The sequence below is a fragment of the Desmodus rotundus genome, chromosome 4, assembly GCF_022682495.2.
Source record: "Desmodus rotundus isolate HL8 chromosome 4, HLdesRot8A.1, whole genome shotgun sequence".
Taxonomy (NCBI): domain Eukaryota; kingdom Metazoa; phylum Chordata; class Mammalia; order Chiroptera; family Phyllostomidae; genus Desmodus; species Desmodus rotundus.
Window position 1 is genome coordinate 806,794 of NC_071390.1, and position 16,103 is coordinate 822,896.

Below are 16,103 nucleotides of genomic sequence, written 5' to 3' on the forward strand. Positions count from 1 at the left end.
GAATGAGGGGTGCACAGTGGGGCTGAATGGGGGGTGCAGTGAGACAGAATGGTGGGTGCATGGTGGGGCTGATTGAACAGATGCAGGATGGGGGGCCAGGGCTAAGAATGCTTTTGCTAAAACAGCCTCCCAGGCATCTTTGGTGCCCCCCCCGACCCTGTTCACTTTGGGTGCATTTTCCTGTTTGTCCCCTCACGTCCCCTAACTGTGGCAGCCACGGCGGTCCAAGTGAGCGCCCCTGAGGCAGGACAGGACTGGGGGGGGGGGGCGTGCACCAGGCAGGCGGGCGGCAGCAGTGTGCCTCTGCCCTGTGCCCTCCTCTCTGTTCCAAGTCCACTCCTTGTGGAGTACAGGCCCTGACACGAAAACGCCACATACACACGGGGGGCGAAGATCAAAGGCGCTGAGACGGTCCCCGCCCCTGGGGGTCCTGCCTCTTTCCTACATGTTTTATTCACGTCTCCTTCCAAGGAGCCCAACTGGGTGGCCTGGCTTTGGGGCCAATCAGCATCCTCAGGGGATGTGGGCACGTGATGTAGGGGCCGCTCAGACCCCAGCTGCCACCTCGGTCAGAGCCGGGGCAGGAGCCGGGCGTCCACGGTCCCGCTGCCGTGGGAGTGCCCTAAGGGCGGGGGGTCTCATGCCACCCAATACCCATGTGGTCAGCACAGGGTGGGGGCTGGTGACCAACTCTATAGGCACAGAGGCAAGCTGTCCACGGGGCGATGCGATGCCACACCCCCAACTCGGGTGTGGGTCGGGGAGCAGGGCCAGGAGCCCTGCACTCCTCCTCTCTCGGGGGAGCCAGCCAGGCTGCGTGAAGGCCTGGGTTTGGGGGGCGTGTGCAGTCACATGCATTAGCTTCTGTTTTCCTCCACCTGTGGTGGGAAGTGCACTCATCTGACTCTGGGCCTCACTTGGCCGTGACAGCAGTGACAGGGACGGGGAGCCCCAGGCGCCTTCGGACAGCTGCAGACCTTGTGTTCGTCGGTGGACCTTGGAGAGAAGTCCTGGGGTGTGGAGTGGGGCTGCCACCCAGTACAGTCCATCCACCCACTGGGCAAGGGACTCAACAAGTGCAGGCTGGTGGATGGAGGTTGGATGGGAGGTGCATGAATAGATGGATGGAGGGAGGGTGGAAGCTAGATGAATGGAGGATAAAGGATAATGGAGGAGGGTGGAGAGATGGATGGATGGATGATGGAGGGATGGACGGAGGGATGGATGGTGGTTGATGGATGGAGGGAGGGATGGAGGGACGGATGGATGGATGCAAGACAGCTTGACGGACGGAGGACGGAGGACGGAATGAAGGGCTACAGTCCCTTTGTCCTCTCAGTAATTAGGGTTTCTTCCAGGATTTTGCTGATGAAATTGGAAATCTGCCCTCAATGAGACACGAGGATTATCTACAGGCTCTGCCCACCCTCCCAAACAGAGGAAGTGAGACCCCCAGTCTGGAGTGTCTAAGCTCCCCCACAGAGCCGCAGCCCCTCCCAGCAAGGGTCCGGAAGAGCTACAGATGGAGTTCCGGAACTGAGAACACGTGGACAGAAGCACCTCTGCTGGGGTGCTGGGTATGGGCCCCCATCCTAGCCGAGCAGAGGCCCCGAACCCCCATACTTCTAGGTGCTGGTCGCCACCCACACGGGCAAAGGTGCAACATGAGAAAGAACGGAATTTCTCCCAAATGTGGGGGCATCTCTAGTAGCTCTGGCCACAGGGAGGGGGTGGCTGGGCAGGGCAGCCAGTGGCAGGGCCACCGTGGGACTCACAGGGGCCCCAGAGCACGGAGGGGCTGGGGCCTCGGGGTGGTCGGCGTGAGGAGGCATGCACAAGTCAGGAGAGCAACATACACTTACGGCGTTGTCCCCCAAGATGTCCAGCTTCTTCATCAGCTCTGTGACCAGGATGTCCTGGAGGCAAAGACACGAGGGACAGATGGGAGGTGAGCGCCAGCCAGCTGGGGGCGGGAGGGGGCACAGGCAGGGCACCGCTGGGGCAGGGGTTACCGTCACGCCTTCTGCCTCGCAGTACGCTTGCAGGGGGCTCTTGCCGTCCACGAAGGGGGTGTGGTGGAAGTTGATGGCAGGTGACTTCCTCTCTCTCTCCTAGACAGAGAGCAAGGCTGGCCCGGGCCCTCCTGTCTCCCCCCTCCATGGGGGCTGGGCTGGGGGCTGCCCAGGGAACACAGGGACATCACAGGGGCCACCAAAGGCAGTCAACACGGCCTCTGTGTAAACGAGGCTCCGGCCATTGTGCTGGCTGAACACTCGCGGGACTTGCCTGAGAAGACAGCCCCTGTACACATGCCCCCAGGGACAGGGCTCCTGGACCCAATGGGCCTCAGGACTCTGGCTCATCCACCATGGACCCAAGGTCCCCCATGGGCCTGACCAGAGCAAGACCCCAGGGCAGTGGCAGGTGCAGCCACATCATCTAGGACACACAGCAGGATCCCTGGACGATCACACATAGGGGGCAGTAGCACAGCCTACCAGCCACCCCAGGGAGGTGGACGGGGCGACCCTGAGGGGCAACTCCATCTGGACTCAACCCACTTCCTCGGTGGGCAAGAGGGGACCCAGGCCCTGACCTCAGGGGTGCCAGAAAACAAGATGGTGGGAATGGGCTCAGAGAAACAGCGAAGACAGGCGGCAGCGTCATACAAGAGGGGGGTCGTCCTGCCGGTGGGGTCATGACCTCCTGGTCACCAGGTGTCCTGAAGGCGGCCAGGACCCAAAGTGAGGCCGTGAGCCTTGTGTGGGTGGCCAGCAGGGCAGACACCAGCCTGGGTCACTGCCTCCCCTCCTCGGAGGTGGCCCACGTGCCCGGCCACCCTCACAGACAGGAGCGGCTGGTGGCCGGTGAGCGCAGCCTCGAGGGCAGCCTTGACCCCCTCCCCTGACAGAAGCCGAGGTCCCTGCGGAGGGTGAGGGCCAGACCACTGCGTCCGGTCCCCGCACGGCACCCCTCCCGCCAGGCCTTCTGGGGCTGCGCATCAGCAAGGCCGAGTGAAGGCCAGCTCTGGGGGCCACCACACTCAGCACCTCCACCCCACCCCGCCCCGCCCGCACGCACTTCCAGCTCCAGGATCCGGAACTCCAGCAGCTCGTTCTGGTCTTTCGCATCCTGGACCTCGTGTTCTAACCGAGCCTGTTGCGTCTCCATCTGTCTAATCTGTAAAATAAAAGATGGAGGAGACACTGGAGGTCGTGTGAGATCAACTCCCCGGTTGTCTGTGGGAACAGACATCTGCTGGGGTCCCTGGCCCAGGCGGGTCCACCCTACTGAGCCTGGCTAAGCCCTGCCCCTTGGCCAATTTGGGTGGGGGGCTTCAGGGCCAGGTGCATGGGCCAGAAGAGAGGGGTCCACCCAGGACAGAGGAGGTAAGGCATGCCTGTGACCCCTGCCTCACCCCAGCCAGGGCCGCACTCCCGGGCCCCAGGCTGGTCCAGGGCTGGAGGGACGCGGTCCAGTGGGGTCATGTGCTCTGGCTGCCAGGCCGCCCTCCAGAACCCACTGTGATTAAGGGACAGTTTGCACAGCAGGTGCAATGAGCAGACCTGCCCTGAGGCCACACCTCCCAAAGGGTGCTCACAACGCAGCCTCTGGTTCGTCCTCGGTGGCCTCGCAAGGACAGGAAAACAAACCGGGTGGCGCCCACTGTGGGAAGGTGCATGGCCCACACCCCTGACTGAACCTGAGGGGCTGAGGGGCTGTCCTGAGTACCAGGGACGGGTCTGATGGATGCAGAAGCATCTCACCGACACACGGCCCCCGGCCCCCTGTGCCATGAGCCCCTCCTCCAGCCGAGCCCAAGCTTGGAGCCTTTCTAACCGTCACTGACCACAGCAAGGTCCGCCGGGCCGAACACAGACCGGGAAGCTGCTATAGACTCTGGGCTCCACCCGGCCGGGTGCCCCCGCCCCAGCCGCCCCAGGAGGTTGGGGGATGGAAGGGCAACCCAAAGGAGTAGGCAGCACAGAAGGCCCGTGAGTGGGGCTGGAGGGACCCACACGCCTCCATGAGCTCAGGGCAACGGCGCTTTCCCTGGGGAGCTGCCAGACTCTCGGATGGGCTGGGCGCACCTTTTCGACGAGCTCTTGGTTCCTCCGATACAGGGCTTGCTTCTCTTCGATCCACTTCATGTCCTTGAGGACGGAGTGGAGATGGAGGGCTCAGTACACCGCAGGGTCAAATCATAAATCCCACACTCAAATCACAGTCTTGCAGGACAGAGGGTTGGACAGAAGGACTCAACACCCAGGTTCTGAACCACCCCTTTTCCTACACCTCCTGGGCAGAGAGTATGTGTGGGGGGCGCCCCACCCTGGTCGGGATCCCACACATGCCCTCTGGGGACACGCCCACCTGGCCCTGCTCTGCCAGCGCCCTCTCCAGGTCCTCGATCCGTGCCTGCGCCCTCTGCACATCAGCTTGGAGCTGCTCGCGGGTCTGTGGGCGGGAGGGGGAGACATCAAATTTTCCCTAAGAGCCAGGATGCACCCCTATGACGGGGACTCTGCGTCTGAGGAGACTCTACGACGGAGAACAGTGCGTCTTCGGAGAAGGGGCTGTTGGTGGCTTTACAAGGATGCTCTGTGGGAAGGACAGACCCCAGGGCTGATCAGAAGCACATGACCCCACTCGATGATGGGAGGTCCTGTGATTTGTCCGGAGGGGCTGCTGGGGTGAAACAGCCAATAGGACCTGGGCCTGCTGGGTGCCGGCTGGGACTCGTTCCAGCCGCTGTGACAGGGACAGCCCCACGAGGATGGGCTCACAAAGCAGCTGGCCCAACAGTGCCCTTCCTTCTGCCCTGGCGCCCTCCGCCTGCCCTGGGCTCCCCCCTTTGCTGAGCCTGTCCCTTGTTTGGAAAACCAGCCTCCTACATGCCTCCTGGGCTTCCAGGGTCCCAGCCATCTCCTGTGAGTTAGTTCCCTCTGGGGTCTAAACCACAGGGCACTTTATCCTGATGGATGCTCCTGCCCCTACCCCCACCCCAGAAACAGCTTCCAGGGCAGATGGATGAGAGTGTTTGGGACCAGTGGGGCACAGGGCCTGGGGTCCCCCAACTCAGGGGGTGTCCGATACCACGTCCCCCAGCACTCTCCCGCCTCATCTCTCCCTAAGGGCGGCAGGAAAGGTGAAGCGTTTGGGGACAACCCTGGGGCGGAGATTAGTCCCCGCCCAGTATTTTCAGGTTGGAAGGGGAGGAGGGGTGCAGCTCCCACGGTGGAGCCATTCCCACAAGGGCCGTCCCCGAGCCCGCCCCCACTGCCAGGCGTCCCTGATCGGTGCCGCTGGGACAAGACTAGGTCCACGTAGTCTGGGAGGGAACACTCAAAAGTTCCTTGTGATAAAAAAGTATTCTTTCTGTGGTCACCTCTCCCTTTCAGGCCAGAAGAGGAGAAGCCCCTCCTGGTCAGGGGCACAGGGGGGAGGCCTGCTTTGTCGGATCCCACGACAGGTACCCCCCTCAAATGTCAGGAAAGCCAGAGGAGGAAACCCAGCTAAGCCGCAGGTCAGCCACGGGGGGAGGAGCGAGGCCTGTCTCTCCCGAGGTAGCTCCAGAGGGGGCTCCACCACCACTGTCCCCTGGTCCCCGGAGGGTCCAGTCCCACCCAGCTCAGCCACCTTGAGGCCCAGAATCATGGGCCGAAGGCCTCTCCCCCTGCAATGGGGCTGGGGAAGCAGAGCCGCATCCCCCCACCTCAGCTGCAGGCTAAGGAGAGCCCTTCCCTCCAAGGGGACAGGGACACAGCCTGTCCCCCTGCCCCGGCCCCCCCTGTTCCTGCAGCTGCCCCCATCAGAGCCCAGGCAGCCCCAGGACAGTCAGGTGGGTGGGAGAGGACTTCAGGTGGGGCCCGTGAGGGCCCCTGGCAGCCAGGAGGGGGTGCCAGTCAGCCCTGCATTCCTACCTTTCCCAGGAGGGACACAGCTGTGGGCACCCCCACCCCGTTCATTCAGGAGGTGGGGCAGGCGTGGGACGCCCACCTGCCCTGGGCAGGGCTGCCCAGCTTCTGAGCTCAGCAGTGTTGGATGAATGACCAATCTCAGCAAGTGGCACAACCTGAGCTCGAACGCTGGCCCCGCGCCCCCTTGTAGCTACCCTGTCTGCAGCAAAGGTGATTTCACCTTCAAGGTGCTGCAGGCCCTGCGGCCTCCACGGCGGCCCAGAGCCAGACGATGCGCTCTCTGGAGGCTCACTGGCACGCCTGATCCGGCAGGTTCCACCCAGGCCCAGCCCAGCCGACGGCTACCCCACCACCAGCTCTCAGTCGCCGCGTGGGCATCACTGGGCCACACTAACTATTGGGGGTCACGTGCCGGTGGGGGCCCAGCGGAGTGGAAGTCAGTTAGACCTTAACTTCTCGCTCGGCGTCCAGTGTCCCTCCGACCTGCTCCTGCAGCAGGGCGTACGCACGCTGCAGGGCCTGGTACTCCATGGTCAGCTGCCGGAACCGCAGCTCCGTCTCCTCCTTGGCCGTGCCCTGCAGGGACGCACAGAGCCAGCGTTCGCCCCTGCCTTTGCCCGGGGCCGGCGAGCGGCGAGCAGCATCCGAGCCCCTGGGGTGGGTGGCCAAGGCCAAGGGCCCGGCTCTGGCCGGACCCCTCCCTCCGGAGCAGGCTCACGGAGGCTCCGCCCTGCCCACAGAGGCAGGGAGGAGAGCAGGGCTGGGGCTGTCCAGCCAAATGGCCAAATTCCTCTCACCTGGCCCAAACTCCAGGCCCCTCCCGCACAGGGACCCCCGAGGCCTCCTTCTGGCTGCAGGGACACCTGCTGCCCTATAGGGGGTAGGTGGCTGCCGCTACTGCTGCTTCTGAGGCCCCGCTGGACCCAGGAGGGTTCGCTGCTCGGCAAACAAGCCAGACATTGCGCAGGAGGGCGCCATGTCCAGAGCGACCCGGCTGGGAGCCCGCACCCAGCCCGGCCCTCCCAGCGCCAGCCTGTACCCCGAGCCTGCTGGGGGCAGGTGGCTGCAGTGTCTGAGATGGCTCAGCAGCTCTGTGGCCACGGGGACCCACCGGGGGTAGCCCCACCATGGCCTCCATGGTCTGGTCAGGGCCTTGGGCCACCAGCCACTCCGTGTCCCTTGGCCACAGGGGCAGGACCCATCAGCACAGGCTCAGAGGGCTGCCTGGATTTGAGAGCGGTGTCCTTCCAGAACAAGGGGCTGGGGGTGGAACACGCTGGCCGTGTTTCTATCAGAGACACAGCTCCTGCTACCCACACACACCCCAGCGCATGCCCTGGGCAGTGGCGACAACCCTGGGCTGGGGGCCGGGCCTCCCCCACATGCAGCCCCTTTTCACCCCTGCGGGCAGCACTAGATGGGGCAAAGCAGACAGGGCATGTGCCGAAGGCAGGGTGGCCAGCAGGGAAGCAGCAACAGGGCATGTTTCTCACGGGGCAGAGGCGTGGACTGTGGGGGCCACAGGAAGCTCTGCGGGGAGCCACCCCGACCCTGGCCCTGACTGCCCCATCACCTCCTCCAGGTCGTCGTCGGGGGTGCACGGGGTGTGGTCCGTCCTGTCGGTCTGGTAGGATATGGAAGAGCCGTCGGACTCCAGGGAAGCCTCTTCATCGTACCCGAAGAAGGTCTCCACCACAACCGGCTTCGGAGGGAGGGCGGTGTTAGTCCAAACCCAGCTGTGAGCCGCACCACAGCAAATTCCAGGCCCCATCTCAGCCCCCCAAGCTCAGGGCAAGGTGGGTGCCGCACGGCCCGTGTGGGAGCGAGCTGGCGTGGGGTGGAGTGGGAGGGGCCGGGGTCTACGGAAAGGTGGTCCGCCATCGCGGTGGGGACTAAGCAGGGCTGTGGGGACTGGCTCTGCAAGTCCCCTGCAGCGGCACTCGGATGCCACTGTGCAGATGACACGTTGAGGGACTCACGGCGAGCACCAGCCCCACAAGGGGCCTCTTATCTAGCCATTCATTTTTGTTGTTTTCAAAGTATCGTCCTTGTCAGACTTGAATAAAAGTAAAACCAAGAGCAAAAGCTGGTCCTTCCCCAGCGTGCATGAGTGCCCTGCCTGAGGGATGCCCCCGGCTCCTCTGTGATGTTCGTGACCTGGGCTCCCCCGCCCCCCGGGGCCCTGTGTTCTCCAGCTCACAGACAGCCCACTAGCTGCCCAATGCATGGCGGTCAACTTACCACCCAATGCCCTGTCCTCAGTCCCAAGCCTGCCCTGCTCGCTGAGGGCTCCTGACCTGCCTGGCGAGCCCCACTCCTGTCTCACCGGGACTCCCAGACAGCAGGCTTAGGCGGGGAGAGCGAGCAGCCTCCTCCTCCAGCCCGCCCATGCTGCTGGTGCCTGTATTGTCAGGCTCCAGGCCTCAGACAGTCCCTGGGCGCCCTGAGACGACCCGACATCTCTCGTGCCGCCTGTGGCCTTTCTAAGGCCGAGACGAGCACCTGTGACGAACCCCGCGGACCGCTCAGAACCAAACAAAAACACGCTTTGCGAAAACCAGGACAGGAGTCGGTCCTTCAGAAATGTCTCCCAGATCTCCTCTAAGAAAAATCACAGGTTCATCAAAGAGGACTGAGTGGCAGAGAAAGTCCCAGGTCTTCCAGGGAGGGGCTGCAGCCTGCAGGTGGCTGTCCCCAGGACCACGGGTCCTGGCAGGGCAGCAGGGAGGCCAGAGTACTGTGGCTGACCCCTCCCCCTCATTATTGTCACGAGCTCCTATCTTCTCTTGGAAATTTAAGAGAAATGAGGCTGCCCTGACGGGCGTGGCTCGGTGGGTTGGGTGTCACCCCACAAATGGAAGGTCAGGGTTGGATTCCTGGTCAGGCACACGCCGGGGTTGCAGGTTTGGTCCTCAGCTGGGGCGCGGGCAAGAGCCAACTGATTGATGTGTCTCTCCCTTCCTCTCCCCATCCCTTCCCCTCTGTCTAAAAATAAATGAAGTCTCTAAAAAGTATTTTAAAAGAAGTAAGGCCGGACCCTTAGATTTAAAACTGTGAGCAGAGTGTCCACTTCGGGCCCTGCTCTGGCTACTCCACAGGCACAAGAAACAGCGGCAGCGTTTGGTTTTCGCTCCCAGAGGGAGTGGCTTGCTCCTGTCCAGCAGCCAACACAGCCCCCGTGTCCGCGCCCCTCTGCCGGCCCCCCGCTCACCTTGGGGAGCTTGGCCATCTTCTTCCTCTGCTTCCGAAACCTCAGCAGCTTGTCCCGCTCCTGCAGAAACCAGTTGAAGAGACGATTTTGAGTAATTGAGCAGCTCCGTCCGCTTCAAATACACAGGTGGATGTCACGTGTCACCAGTGAGTGGATGGCGGTGACTTTGACTGGCGGACTGACCCTGCCGTCCTAGCACAGTGAGCCCCACGGCCTGCTCAGGGGGCTGCAGGTGGGGACGCTGGTCTCCACCCCTCGGGCTGCTAGAGTGACTGCCTGCCCGTTTTGGTGGCCTGGCTCGCCACACTCAGCGGTGCCCCAGCTTCCCTGTGGCTGTGGTTGGTTGGGGGGGGCCACGTAGGGGCCAGGGGATTTGAGCAGCAGGCATGGAAAGGGGCCTCGAAAGGACACATGGGCCAGCCCCCTGCGTCCTCTGGGCAGATGTCTGCTCAGACATACACAGACATGAACCCGTGAACATGTGAGGGGACCTGTGACCTGCTTCTCTCCAGGGAGCTAGGCTGCCTTTCTGTGACAATGACGGAAGCAGCCAGGCCCAGACTGCGGTCCACACTGGTTGGGACACCCATGGCGGGGGAAGGGCCCCAGGACGGGAGCCCCCAGACCTCTGCTTAAGCAACTCAGAAATGAGCACAGCTGGGTACCGTCATGGGCTGACATGTAGCCCCCTGACGGGTGGGAGTCTTCAGTCGCCACGGCAGAGCCTGGGGGCAGATACCAAATCCACCCAGGTGCTGGCCCAGCCACTTCTGTCTGGCCTGGGAGGAGCCATGGGCACAGGAGGTTGCAGGGACAAGGACAGACAGGGCCAAGTGGTACTTACTAACACGCTCTTCACATAGCCAGCCGTTTCCAGGGTCTAGGAAGAGAGGACAGCAGTCTAGAGAATCGGAGTGTGCCCACCCCCCAACTTCTGCCACTTCCTGACCACAGAGTTGTGTGGCTCCGCCCCCCCCAGGGTGGTCCCACGTCCTTCCTGCTGTGCTCAGCTGATGACTACGGCCCTCAGCAGGATGAGCTGGCTTTTCAGAGCTGGAGGGGGGGGCGTTTGTGTGGGTGTTTTCCTGTCCCGTTCCTGCCCGAAGGTCTTGTAACTGTGGGACTGGACCATTGCTGCCACATCATTGAATGAGACAAGAGGTCCGGTCTCAGGTGTGGGGGAGTGGGGGTGGTCCCAACGCACAGCCTGTGGGGGCAGGGGCACCTCTCTGTCCCATCTTCTGTCACTTGGGAGGTGACGTCGGCCATCGGAACAGCACTTCCAGCCATGTGCCACGCCAGCCCCAGAGAGGGATGGCGCTGTCTCCGCTGCTGCCAGAGGACACAGAACGACCAAGGCAGTGTGTTCTGAAGTGGCCTGGCCGTGCAGTCGGCTGGGGTCCCAACAAGCAGCGGAATGTGCCAGGACCAGGGAGCTTGGAGGAGGGTCTGATGAGGGACAACCGGGAAGCTGGGCTGGGTGTCGGGGCCTTTGCATTTGCAGGCAGGATTAAGTTAGGGGTCTTGGGATGACGCCATCCTGCACCAGGGCGGGGACTTGCCCTGGGGCCAGAGAGAGGGCCCCATGAAGACAGGCAGAGACGGTAAGATGTGGCCCAGGGCCACCGGAAGCTTCCATGCATCAGAAGGGGCGCAGGCCCTGCCAGCACCTTGGTTTGGGGGTTCTAGCCTCAGAACTGTGAGGGAACACGTCGCCATTGTTTCCAGCCCCTGGCTGTGGTCCTGGGGGCCCGACCCAAACACTTGGGGGGGGGGTGGCTCTCAAAACTCCTGGTCTGGAGCAACGAGGAGAGGAAGCTCTGAGTTCCAGCCAGGGCCACCTTCAGCGTGGCCACGGTGCAGGGATGCACTGGGCCTGAGACACACCCAGGGAGGGGTCAGGGAGACAAACCACCACACCTCCTGGGGGCCCCTTGGTGGCAGACCCTGGGGCCAGGGGCTCAGGGTGTGGCCTCTGGGGGCAGAAGAGCACGGGGAGGGGAGCAGACCTAGACTCGGGGTGATGCCCGCCGGCCCGCCCTGGTCACCTTGGAGAGCTCGTCTATGAGGTTCTGCTGCTCCACGATCTGGAGCTTCAGGAAGTCGACTTCTCTTTCTTCCTGGCTCTGGTCCAGGTCGTTTAAGGAGCTGGGTCTCCTTATGATCCCGGCTCTTTGTCTCTGAAAAACCAGCCAGGCTGTCACCGGAGTGGCACAGGGCGGTCCTCATTGGTGGGGGGGGAGCCAGGGTCTTCCTGCCAGGCTGCAGAGCCCGGGGAAACCGAGGCTGCGTCTTGGCTGGTCCCCGCAGCAGGACCACCCGTGGGGAAACGATGCTCCCCTAGATGAGACCCTGTGAGCTGCCCATGCCGGGTCGCGCCCCACCACCGTTCCCAAAGTCAGGGTGTGAAAGCCAGGACGTTCTGCAGAGTGGGGAGTGGGGGGGCACGTCTGCCTCCCCCACACTGTGCCCTCTCATACATGGCTTTTGGGGACCTCAGGACTAGAAGGGACACACAAGACACCAGCTAATCATCCCCCACTCCACTTAGTGGAGCGGTTGTGGGGGGAGCCCCCCGCCCGGATCCCTAGTCCACGCCCTGTGCCAGGGCTCCCACCACCTCGATCCAACGTGCTCAGAGCTGGGTGGTGGCCTGGGACAGGGGGCGGGGGGGGGGGGGGCAGTTGTAACTGCCCAGTGTCTTCCCTGCTTACTCCCTGCAGGGAAGCCCTGCCCTCCAAGGTCGCGCAGAGATCACGTCAAACCTTGCAGGCAAGAAGCAAAAGAGGTTGTTCCGGAAATGCCGGCGCGAGCGCCCTCTGCTGGCGGACGGACACATCGGGGGCCCCTTACCATTTCTATGTTCTCCTGGGTGAGGAATTTCAACTTGTTTTCCATACGACGCAAAGTGTGGGACAGACTCTCATTCTTCCGAGTGAGACGTTTGTTCTTCTCCAGCAGTGGCTTGTACTGACTCTCAGCTTCTCGGAGACGCTTGAGCTGAACGACAAAAGTGGTTGCGAGCTCTGTGCTCCTAGTTGGGACAGAGAACCGGCAGGTCCCCCAGCAGAGTCCGCACACCGAGCGGAAGGAGCCGGGGCGACCGCGAAGGGCCGCCATCGGGGCCAGAAAGGTCTGCGGTGCCACGACCCCTCAGCGCGCTTTGAGAAGTCCTCGCCCGGAGGACAAGCGACTCAGAAACCTCAGTGGCCGCCAGAACTACCGGTGCCCACGCCTCGGCAGGGCGAGGTGCCACGCCCCCCACGTGATGAGAAGAACGTGGAGGCGCCACCCAATCACTGGGCAGGGATCCACCCACCAGCCCCGGGGGCCCGGATGTGGCCCTCACCGTGCTCGTTAACAAAGTTTTATTGGCACCAGCCAGGAGGCCTAGACTCAAGCCCCGCCCTGGTCACCAGCGCGCCCTTCCACAGGGAATTCTGGAAGTGGGCCACCGCCGCCCTGCGGCCCGAGCCCCTGGGACCCAGAGGACCAGAGGACCCACCCCGCCCGCCGGCCGCGCTCACCAGCTCGTTCCTCTCCTCGGACAGCAAGGCGTTCCGGTCCTCTAGCTTCCGGATGATGGCGCTGAGCTCCGCGATTTTAAGTTGGAAGCGCCGAGCATCCTTCTCATCCAACTGCTGCTCCTGAAACAGAGGCCAACTGCAAAATAACTGCTCGTAGACGCAGAACCCTCGGCAAATCCCGACCCCTGCGGACCCAGAGCACGTCCGCGTCAGGAGGCTGGAGCCTGGGGGCCGGGCGGTGAGCGGGGCTGGGGGGTGCTCCTCCGAGGGGCTGAACGCGGCTGCTTAGCAAACTGCGAGATGGCACAGGACGCAGAAGCAGACAGAACCGGAAGATGCGAGTGTGGAGGGCGAGGGCATGCACGTGCAGGCTCCCTGACCACGGTGAGTCCCGAAAGCGTCAGAACCGGCCCTAGATGAGCCTCTGCCAGGGCCGGCCGCACTTCAGGGAGGGTCCACCCTGCCCGCAGGCTGGAAGTCACGTCCCTGGTATTGTGAGTGCGGAGAACGACATTGGACCTAAGACTTCCAAAAAGCTGGTGTCCCAGGATTATGCATCTGAAAGGCCACTGTGGAACCACTGCGACTTCAGGCAGAACCAGTGAAACCACCGGGTCCTGTTTGAGAGGCTCAGGGGTCCGCGCAGTGGAGCGGGGCAGGTGCTCGCTCTGTTCAGCCACACAGAGGAGGGCTATCAAATGTCACCTTCTATCCTGGACGTGTCCCTGTCCTATGGCTGGCTCAGCTCGCGCACGCATGTCCAGAAGGACAGAGGGATGATTCCTCATTCAGCAGGTGCAGGAGAGGCTAGGGGCCTACCAGGCAGACCACATGGGGCGTCTGTGTAGTTTAGGGCCCTCCCCCACCTCCCGGCCTCCCCAGGCCCGAATGAGGAGCAGCAATGAGGAGATGGCTGGTGTTGGGGCCAGGCGGCTGTCCGCCCTGTGCCGGGCTGGTGGGCCGGGGTGAGCAGTGAAGTGTCATGGTCACATGGAAAGCAGGTGGGAGGGTGATGGGTGACGCGGAAATCGATGCATGGGGGTCACATCCAGGATGGGGGCAGGGAGCCGGCCTAGCCGACAGAAGGCAGAGCCCGCGTGTGGCGAGGGAAGCCGCTCAGCCACAGGTGCCGCCAGCCTGGGGCAGGGGCGGCCCCAGCCAGCACCAGGGACCCTCAGCAACCTGCAGGCCCCATGGCTGAGGTGAGACCTCGTGGAGGCCAGGCTGCAACTATGTTAGCAGGGAAGGAGGGAGGACGAAGTCCATCTGTGCTCTTGGCTGAGCCAGAAAGCCGAGGGGCCCAGGGCCTGGCGAGGGGCTGCAGTTATGGGTGGCGGCTCTGGCTCTGGCCCTGGGCTTGGGCTCCCTGGCCCCTCAGGGACTCGCAGCCACTGGCATGGGTGGCAGGTCCCCGCATTCGTGGTCAGTGGGAGTCGGGGGGTGCTTACAGGGCTTCCCGAGTGGTCTGAGGCGTCTCCTGCACCGCTTGCATAAGGAAGTTCCCGTCTGGGGCTGCCCGGGTGCCGATCAGCCTCTTTGACCTGGGACAGCTGCTCATCTAGAGCCTCCTTCTGGAGCTGCAGTCTCTGAGCATGCCCGGCTTGAACCCCTAACTCTCTCTCCAGCACGAAGACTGCTCTGTCCTTAAACTTTATCTCCTCCATCTACAAGGAGAACAGAACACAGTCACACACACAGGCAGGGTGCGGGTCTGTCACCATAGCAACAGGCAGAATGCACAGGCATCAGGAGGGGCCCCCCCAGGCGCCGCCAGCACTCCCCACTCGTCCTAAATGGCAGCGATCCTGCACTCCACCTCCTAACAGCTGCGAAAAGCCACCTGCCTCCCAGCCCATCTTCCCAGCAGCCATAGGTGCATCCTGGCCAAAGGCAGGTGGCCTGGGGAGCGCAAGGCAGAGCCAAGTGCACCACCGCCCGCCCACACTTCAGACAGGCAGACCACATATGGTGCTAGATTTGCAAGAAGACTCGGTTTAAACCCTGTTTCCAAACGACAGAGAAGGCTATGCTATCTTGTTGCTTTGCCGCAGTTTAAGGTTACAATTGCCTAATAAATCAGCCATCTGCTGAAGTCAGCTTGGGAACAAAGATGCTATGTCTAATTAGCCCAGATCTCAGACTTTACGGGCAAGCGGTGAACTGCAGAGAATAAAAGAAATCCGTAATTGCTAAATCCCCATTTACTGGGATGCACAGAAATGCAGGAGCAACACAGTCAATGAGTGAAAACGACACGGGCCAGTGGGAAGAGAATGGGACTAACACACAGCTGCCTCCCGCGGCCTGACGTTGCCGCTGCCACATGGGCACTCGGGAAACGTCACTCTCCTCTCATCAGGAAGCAGAAACCGGTCTGCGTGCGCACAGCCCACTGAGTCAGCTGTAAGAGGGCGGTCAGGACCAGAAGCCGGCCTCCCTCAGGGGTTGCCCTGAGTGTCGCTGCATGATGACCCACAAAGGAAAGGGCAGGGTTTGATTTTTTAATGATGGGAAGCTCACGTTAGGGTCAGTGACCGTGCCTCCCAGGGGGTCGTCCTAAAGCCCCGGGAGTCTCACATGCAGCGTTGCCACCAGGATCTCTCAGCCAACAGCATGTCCCCACACCAACTACTGCCCTTACAGCCACCTGCCGCTCACCCATGTTCTGGAGAATGTGTTGTCAGCAATTTCGTCATTGTGCAAACATTCAGAGACACTGACACAAAGCCAGGTGGCCTAGCCTCCCGCTCACCTGGGCCACACGGGGCACACGGTCTGCTGCTCCTGGGCTGCAAGCCGGCACAGCCCGACACTGCACAGAGCACTGAGGTGACTGTCACGCAATGGCAGTGTCTGTGCATCTTAGCACACACATGCAAACGCAAAAGAGGGAGCACAGTGGCATGAAAGACGGACCTGGTGGCCGTGTGCAAGGCGCTCAGCAGGGACGCAGCCCACAGGGTGGGGGAAGGGGGGCAGGCTGCCCCGGGGAGTCGGGGATGGGCGGGGAGTGACAGGCCAGGATGCAACTGGAGACTGTGTGACACAGCACCCCTAGGTGTCACTCCGTCTGTGAAGTATCCTTTTCTTTCTTTAGTAATCAATCAACTTTAGCTTATTGTAACTTTTTAACTTTACAATGTTTTTCACTTACTTTTCAATTCTTCCATGATAAGGCTTCACTTAAAACACTGTATAGCTGTACAAAAAATGCTTTTTTCCTTATACCATTATACTATAATTTTTCTATTTTTAAAGTGAAAGTTTTTTTTATTTTTAATTTTTTTGGTTAAAAACTAACACGCAAACACACCCATCAGCCTAGGCCTACCGAGGGTCCTGAGCCGGCCTCCTCCCCCCTTACCCCCCCCCATCCTGCCCCCCGGGGACGGTCTGCGGGGGCAGCCCGTGCACTTCTCCTGGGCCAACGAGGCCCGAGGGCCT

At 62.1% G+C, this 16,103-nt stretch overlaps 1 protein-coding gene across 3 annotated transcripts in view; it reads right to left on the bottom strand.

The window, feature by feature from the left end:
- JAKMIP3 (Janus kinase and microtubule interacting protein 3) overlaps nucleotides 1-16,103 on the bottom strand; it is a 50,459-nt gene that overhangs the window by 11,242 nt on the left and 23,114 nt on the right. The window contains exons 4-16 of one of the 3 annotated variants that reach the window (XM_053923006.1): nucleotides 14,108-14,323; nucleotides 12,660-12,779; nucleotides 11,986-12,132; nucleotides 11,181-11,312; nucleotides 9,977-10,012; nucleotides 9,133-9,192; nucleotides 7,495-7,623; nucleotides 6,369-6,497; nucleotides 4,375-4,458; nucleotides 4,092-4,154; nucleotides 3,082-3,180; nucleotides 2,013-2,111; nucleotides 1,863-1,916 (exon numbers count right to left, since the gene is read on the bottom strand). In XM_053923006.1, coding sequence (XP_053778981.1) covers nucleotides 1,863-1,916; nucleotides 2,013-2,111; nucleotides 3,082-3,180; nucleotides 4,092-4,154; nucleotides 4,375-4,458; nucleotides 6,369-6,497; nucleotides 7,495-7,623; nucleotides 9,133-9,192; nucleotides 9,977-10,012; nucleotides 11,181-11,312; nucleotides 11,986-12,132; nucleotides 12,660-12,779; nucleotides 14,108-14,323 — 1,368 coding nt within the window. The remainder of the gene's footprint in view (nucleotides 1-1,862; nucleotides 1,917-2,012; nucleotides 2,112-3,081; nucleotides 3,181-4,091; nucleotides 4,155-4,374; nucleotides 4,459-6,368; nucleotides 6,498-7,494; nucleotides 7,624-9,132; nucleotides 9,193-9,976; nucleotides 10,013-11,180; nucleotides 11,313-11,985; nucleotides 12,133-12,659; nucleotides 12,780-14,107; nucleotides 14,324-16,103) is intronic. The other 2 variants (XM_053923008.1, XM_053923007.1) reach the window with 2 other exon arrangements.